Below are 7,711 nucleotides of genomic sequence, written 5' to 3' on the forward strand. Positions count from 1 at the left end.
AGAAATTTGAGGAAAATGAAATTAACAAATTCAATTTTGACCGACCACATATCCATCTCTTTAGAAAAGGGATTTTGGTACGGACTTTAGGAATTATGGCCAAACCCCGGTGTCGGGTCTCCTACATATCTCAGGTTATATGAGAATTCAGGCCACTTGTAGTTCGATATGCTTGATTTAACGTACGATTATGAAAGAATTCAAAAGCTATTCCGATATCGAAATATAAAAAGACCAGAATGCTAGGGAATAAGATTTAAGAGAGAATGTCAGATTACAACCGAGTTTTCAACATTGAACCCGCCTACATATCCCTCCACTTAGGGAATCAGGCTGTTTGTAGTTCGACTCGATCGGTTGAAAAGGAAATCTCTTATGCTAAGATAACCTTCGATTGGGAGGAGTGACAAAATAAGTCGAGTATGAAAAAGAGGCTTGCAACCTCTAAGACATGAATGTGGTTCACTTCACACCTATAATTAAGAACTTACATGGACATAATTTCCAAAGCTCTTGGTGCATTGCCACTCGGATTGGAAAGCCGTTTCCGGTGAAAACCAAATTTTTCCTGATGTGAAACTGAAACCAATAAACCTAAATAAAACCCACATGTCTTCTGATATGGGTGTGGTTTGATTGTGGTGGAAGTCGTTTCTCTGCTCGTGTCCTAAGAGTTTGGCACTCCTCTTCGAACTATGTCTCAGTTCGCTGCTAAGAAAACGTTTCACGTTGTACTGCATCTTTGTTGATGTCATCCGCACCTGTGGTTTGACTTGAGAATTCATCCTCTTGGATGCTCTCGACAAGATTGAGATAAAACTCATTAGAATAAAAAATGTAATTCAAATGGGGAGATAGTGTCTTTTACCGTGTTGACACTTAATTGCTCTCCTTGAACATTTGACGTCAGCTTGCTCTATTCTGACGTAAAGCAAATAAAGCTCGTATTTCATATTTGTAATATAATCTTCAATGTACTCTTTCTTTGATATCGAAGTAATAAAACATAGACTGATGTAATATATTGATGGATATCTTAATGACGTTCTTGCAAATGAAAATAATGGTGATGATTCTTCATGGGAAAGATGACGATAAACCATTGGTAGGATAATATTGATCCATTGGTAGAATAATTCTGCTACATGATAGGATGATGATGATGCTCCATCGATAGGATACTGATGTTGATGCTTCATTGGTAGGATAATGATTCTTCATTGATAGGATAACGATAATGATATGATGATTATGTTGCTTCATCGATAAGATGATGTTGATGCTACTCCATCAATAGGATGATGATGATGCTTCATTGATAGGATGACGATAATCAATTGGTAGAGTGATGTTGATCCATCTATAGGATGATGCTACTTTATCGATAGGATGATAATGCTCCATCGATAAAATGATGATTAACAATGATCCACTGATAGGATAATATTGATGAAGATCCATTGGTTGGATGATGATAATAAAGATTCGCCGGGATGATGCTGATGATGATGAAGATCCGTCGGTAAGACAATGTTGATCCATTGGTAGGATAATTTTGATGATCCATTGGTAGGATAATAATGATGATCCATTAGTAGGATAATGATAATGAAGATCCGTCGGTACGATGATGTTGATCCTTTAATAAGAATATATTGATGATCCATTGGTAAGATAATGTTGATCCATTGGTAGGATAACGTTAATGATCCATTGGTAGAATAATGTTAATGAAGATCCGTCGGTATGATGATGTTGATCCATTGATAGGATGATGTTGATGATCCATTGGTAGGATAATGTTGATCCATTGGTAGGATAATGTCCATGATCCATTGGTAGGATAATAAAGATTCATTAGTAGGATAATAAAGATTCATTGGTAGGATAAAGTCGATGATCAATTGGTAGGATAACGATAATGAAGATCCTTCGATAGGATGATGTCAATGAAAATGAAGATACGTTGGTAGGATGAGGATATTCCATTGATAGAATGACGATGATGTCCCTATGGGTGATGGTATTATCTCATTTGATAATACTCTATGAATGTCCATTTGGGTGGTAAAGATGATGTCCCTCATGGTAGTTCACATTACCGCGTCTGATATCAGTGAGATTCGTGAATAGTCTTCAAATGTTCTTGATGCTAAAAAGTGTAATCTCGTGTCATCGAAGATGCTTGTATATCCTGAGAGTGATGCTTTCACTTGTTCCCATTTTGAACACTTTGTTTTCGTTATGACTTATGCTTTGCTGGGAATTTAAACGAGGTGGTGTTGCTCATATTCTAAACTCTTTCTTTTTCTTCTGAAAAACTTAAATGACTTTCCTGCATCCACAGAAAAGTTGTCAATTTTGGAGAGCTCCTCGCCATTTTGACTTTTCCATATTCTTTGAATGGAGAAATATGATGAACTTGAGGCAATCTCATAGACTTGCATCCACAGAAAAATTGTTAATTTTTAAAACAAACTGATTTGTGTTGCTTTTTTCAATCACTTGCTCCTCGTCTTGCTATCTTCAATTGATCGCTCTGATCTCTTGCTTCTCGGTAGACAAGACAAAACTTTTTATACAAAATATTTGAAACATTTAGATAATTTCTTTAAGAAAAAGGTTTTCAAAAAACTGTAATTGAAAAGGTCATTGCCAAGTGTCATGTCACGTCAAGCTTAAACGAACGTCCTTGGTTCGAAACTTTGGTGTGTTCGATAGCTAGTTCTGGAGAATTCAAAGAATCCTTAGAGCTTGAAAATTTTCTAACATTGTTCTCCCAAAATCGACTATAATCGGGAAGTTTTGTAGTTGACTCTGAAATTTAAAGTTGTCGGAGATTGTTGTAGTTGACTATGAACTTTAACGATGCCAGAGATCATTTGAAGTTAGTTTAAACTTCAAATCATGCTCGAAATATTCAAAATTGACTACAAACTTCTAGTGTTGCTTGAAGAAATTTTGAGGGCATCCTAAAACTTTTTATCCCATTTAGATGTATTAGAGTATCTCGAACTGTTGATATATGACTTGTAGAATTTTTGAGACCCTTTTAAAAATTCTGTCCCAATTAGATGTATTAGAGTATCTCGACTGTTGATATATGACTGGTAGAATTTTTGAGACCCTCTCAAAAATTCTGTCCCAGTTGCAACTCTCAATGTATCTTCAGTCTCGACTTATTAGAGAGATCCTTTTCTCTAGAATTTTTGAGTCCCTCTCAAAAATTCTGTCCCAGTTTCTATTGTAAAGGAAAAAAGAACTCTTACGGGAGATATGACCGAGCCGTTGTGGCTCCTACGTATCCCGTTAAGGCAGAAATCAGGTCAAACGTAGTTCCCCTCTCGAGGATGAACAAAAATAGAAAATTAAATGAGAAAACGACCGAGGCCGACATAGGCCACCTACATATCTCATTCTTGAGAATTCAAGTCAACGTAGTTCAAGTACAAAAGGAAACATTAAAAAGGGATAAAGGGGTGACCGAGGCCGACATAGGCCGCCTACGTATCTCATTCTTAAGAATTCAGGTCAGACATAGTTCATTACAAAGGTATATATTCTAAGCATAAAGGATTACAAGTAAATAGAGGTGGTTACAAGGAAAAGATAAAAATTGAGTCTTCAAACATGGTATTTTTTAACAATATTTAAGCAGATTGACGACTTGTGAGATCCAATGTTCACGCTCAACCATGTAATGTCATCAAACAAATGTATTAATTTGTTCTTTAAGCAAATTGATGAGTTATCTCTCCTGTGCTTTTGTCAGATAGGCACCAATTTTGATTTCTTTGATGCATTCATTATTTTCCTGATTCACTATTCTAATCTCTCCTAAATTCGGCTCATTGTGACTCTCGAATTGTCTGAATTCCTCAACTAGGTGTTTAGGTACCATGATCATTTCATTGTAGTCATTAAATTCGTCTGCATCAACCCTATTTTGTTCATTCATCTTGTGACATGACATGCTATTGGCAGATTTGAAAATATTTTCACTGAAATCATAGACAGATACTATTAGATGGAGAATATAAGGCAAGTAAAGCAAATTTCTGCATTAAATGAGGTTTTCATTTGAAACAAGAAAAATAGAACTTTGGCCATGACGATAAATCATTTTGTCTTTTTCAAAATATGAGGAGGGAGATTAAAACATAGTGAGGCAAAATTAGAGTAAAAGATGGGTCTCGGGCCTCATTCGAAACACTACCAATTTTAGAAACAACATAAAAACATATTTATGTCTACCAATACGAGCTAAGAATCAAGAGCGAAGTGGATGTCCAATTAGGCATTTTTTCATTTGACTCGCTGTCTGGTATGACGGATGTCTCAATTGTTTCTTCAAGCACAATATCACCTTCTTTGAACCAATTTTTGATCCCTACCCCTAAACCATTTTGCACTGGAAAAGACTGATATAAGTGAGACAATGATTTTGGAAAAACTTGATCGAACTTCTGCTTGTTCTAACCCTCCTTCAGCACTAAAGCAAAAGCTTGATGAGGTGTCATGATCACAAATTTGGATTTCTCTCTTTTGGTTGGAGAGGCGACAACTTTCTCAAGCTTTTCAAGGTAGGCTGAGATTATAACTTTCTTCACATTCAAATCTTCTTCGACTTTAACCATATTAATAGTTACCCCTCTATGCTTTGGCATGGGGTTACTATTGACATTAGGAGTGGCAGTCTGAAGAGTGACGACCTTTTGATCTATCAAGTCTTGAATTTTATGCTTCAAGTTGATACAATCCTCAGTAATATGCCCAGCACCTCCTGAATGGTAAGCACAGTGAAGATCGGGTCTATAAAGCTTGGAGTTGCCATTTATATTTTTTGGATCAATTGTCTGTATCAGGCCAGCTGATTTCAATCTTTCAAAAAGTTGTGTTCGGCTCTCAACCAACGGAGTAAAGACTTTTGAAGGTTTCTTCTCAAGATTTAGGCGAGGATGATTGTAATTATTTCTTGGATATGAAGGTATTTGACAGTAGTTTGGAGGATTTTGGTGAGTTGGTGCTTGCGTTTGGAAATTTGGGTATTGTGGAGCTCGATAGCTGGGAGGGGTATTTTGGTAGTGCGGGGGTGGAATTTGGTAACTTGATTGGATATTTGAACAATTAACTGATGGAGCTTGGTAATATGGATAGGTATTTTGGTAATGTGGAGATGGAGTCTGGTAAACAAGAGATGGAATTTGGTAACTCGCTAGTGGAGTTTGGTAATTAGGAGGTAAAATTTGGTAACTCAATGGTGGAGTTTGATAACCTGATTGGGTATAACAAACTGGATATGAATTTTGAGGAGCTCGAGGATAACCTTCGTAAGGTGAGAATTTTGTGAAGTGTCCTTTTCCATCAGATGCGCACGAAATAGAAGACACACCCTCCCTCTTTTTTTTCAACAATCCTAAAGATTCGGTTAGGGCGGCAACGCGAGAAATCTTTCCAGTTTTAATCCCATGTCGATAGCTTCACTCACCTTGACTATCTCCGCAAAATTTGCTCCAATGAGCAACATTACACTGTCATAATACTCTGGCTCTTGAATGCATATGAACACTTCAACGATCCCTTTCTCAGACATAGTAGATCGAACCCGGGAGGCCTCTTTCCTCCACCTATACGCATATTCACGATAGCTTTCAGGGGATTTCCGCTTAATTCTCTCTAGAGAATAGCGATTAGGAACGATTTCCACATTATAGGCGAACCGTTCGATGAAATCTTTAGCTAGTGCATTCCAACTAGACCACTGCTTTATCTCATGGGAAGTAAACCATTCCAAGGCTTTTCCATTCAAACTTCGGCTAAAGAGCCACATTAATAAGGCTTCATTCCTTCCGACTCCCACGAGCTGGTCACAGTAGGCTCTCAGGTGTGCCAAGGAATTCTTTGTTCCTTCGAAAGTGTCAAATTTTGGCACTTTAAACCCTTTCGGGAGATCCAGATTCGGATGGGTGCACAGATACTCATAACTCAACCCATTGACTTCAGGAATACAATGCAGCTCCTTCATGGTTTTCCTAATCTCTTCTTTCATATTCAACTTGTTGCCTTTTCCATTGGCCTCCACTCTCCCTCTTGTTCCTCATAGTGATCAAGCTTGGAACAGTTGGCATAAGGTTCATTTGGAATTGGAATTTGGAAAGTAGTCTTTTGAGGCAATGGCAGAGCAATTGAGGGATTCTGGGTATTTTTAGTGGTTTGGTAATTTTGGGGGAAAGTCTGTGGGTTGGTATGTTGATTTTGGTGATGGGGGAAGGTTTGGGGATTGTTAACATTTTGATTTTGAGGGGGAGGGCAAGCTTGCGGTTTGGCATTTTGATGAGGAGGAAAGGTTTGGGGGTCGGTACCTTGTGGAGGAGGTGGCGCTTGGTAAGAGACAGAGGCATGATGGGGATTTGGGGCTGTTAGATCAATGATTAGGGGATTTTGAGCGGGGTTAGAGGGCGGGCTATGAACCTGTTATGCGCTTGGTGGAGGAAAGTGGAGTGGAGGTCTTCCATCTCCTGGAGGGTTGAAAGCGAAAGTTGGATTAGATAAATCTTGTCTTCTTTGCATTTCGATCCTCATTTCGGCAATCTATTGCATCAACTGCATAATTAATTCATTTTGATCAGCGACGGCGTACTGAGCCACGACAACATCAGTCAAGCTAATCTCGTCATTGTTATCACCCATTACTGTCTTTCCTTTTTGCAAACTTTGATCGGGGAAGGAATCTTAGGGGGCCTTAGATCTTGTGAAATAAGGATAAACAACCAACTTATCAACACAAATCAGTTCTAAGTACTTGACAAAGAAAAATAACTCAAAAGATAAACGTGTTAGTCTATGTAGATGATAAATAATACAAAATATCACACATACGACCACAAACACATAAGAGTTGCTCCACTTGAAGATAAACTTGCCCACGTATTTAGAGTAATGACTAAATGGACAAGAATTTGTCTATTTGATTTTGATCTAAGTGAATAAGAAATGTTGACTCGAGTCGAGACAAAGTCGATTGTATCTTTCATAAACATACTTCTGATTTTCAATTGATATGAAACTATAATTTCTTTGTAAGAGTTGGAAGAAGATAAAATTTCTCAAAAATGGGGATCGAGTCTTGAAAGGCTGCCTACGTATCTCACGAGGGAGAATTCAGGTCCTACGTAGTTCGACTGCCTTGAATCTCTTTTTGAGTTGAGATGGCAAATTGACTATTTTTCCGAGATGAGAAAGTAAGATTTAGAATTTGAAAGAGAAGTTTGATTCTAGTTAGGAAACTAAAGACTCGAAGAGTATTTGGACGTACTTTTGATAGTGACTTGATATTTATGCATAGGGGTTCTAAAAAGATTCGAAGAGGAGTGAGCTAGAATATCTCCAAATGAAGCAACATATTCACACAAAAAGTTATAACACATAAACGAATATTGTGCGTTCTAAACGGATATGTGACCCTTTTATTCCAAGGGTAGGCCTAACGATTTGAAAGATGTATACGTCATTTGAAACATTCCATTGCCCCAAAACCCATATTTATACAAGTTTTGCGAATAAACCGAATGGGGATACATAATAGGGAAAAAGAGATAAAAAATAATCAATCTCGCGCAGGAGTACCATCCTAAACTAAACTTCCATAAAAGGTCCTTCGCTCTTGAGTTTCTTGTCGTCTCTGGATGTCCACACTTTTGTATAGAATAGT

General features: G+C 37.6%; 1 protein-coding gene across 1 annotated transcript; it reads right to left on the minus strand.

Annotated features, from left to right (window-relative positions):
- Window positions 1–4,475: 4,475 nt before the first annotated feature.
- LOC125877351 (uncharacterized) lies at window positions 4,476–6,025 on the minus strand. The gene is made up of 2 exons (XM_049558674.1): window positions 5,489–6,025; window positions 4,476–5,399 (listed from the first exon to the last, which is right to left on the minus strand). The coding sequence occupies exons 1-2, from the start codon at window positions 6,023–6,025 to the stop codon at window positions 4,476–4,478; spliced, it is 1,461 nt and encodes a 486-aa protein (XP_049414631.1).
- Between the last annotated feature and the right edge of the window lie 1,686 nt (window positions 6,026–7,711).

The sequence above is a fragment of the Solanum stenotomum genome, chromosome 9, assembly GCF_019186545.1.
Source record: "Solanum stenotomum isolate F172 chromosome 9, ASM1918654v1, whole genome shotgun sequence".
NCBI lineage: Eukaryota > Viridiplantae > Streptophyta > Magnoliopsida > Solanales > Solanaceae > Solanum > Solanum stenotomum.

Excerpts from the sequence above, each read along its gene's own strand:
- LOC125877351 (XM_049558674.1), bottom strand. The coding sequence starts at position 6,025 with ATGAAGGAGCTGCATTGTATTCCTGAAGTCAATGGGTTGAGTTATGAG. Across the intron at positions 5,400-5,488 it reads ATTTTGCGGAGATAGTCAAG|AGGGAGGGTGTGTCTTCTAT; the intron begins GTGAGTGAAGCT and ends TTGAAAAAAAAG.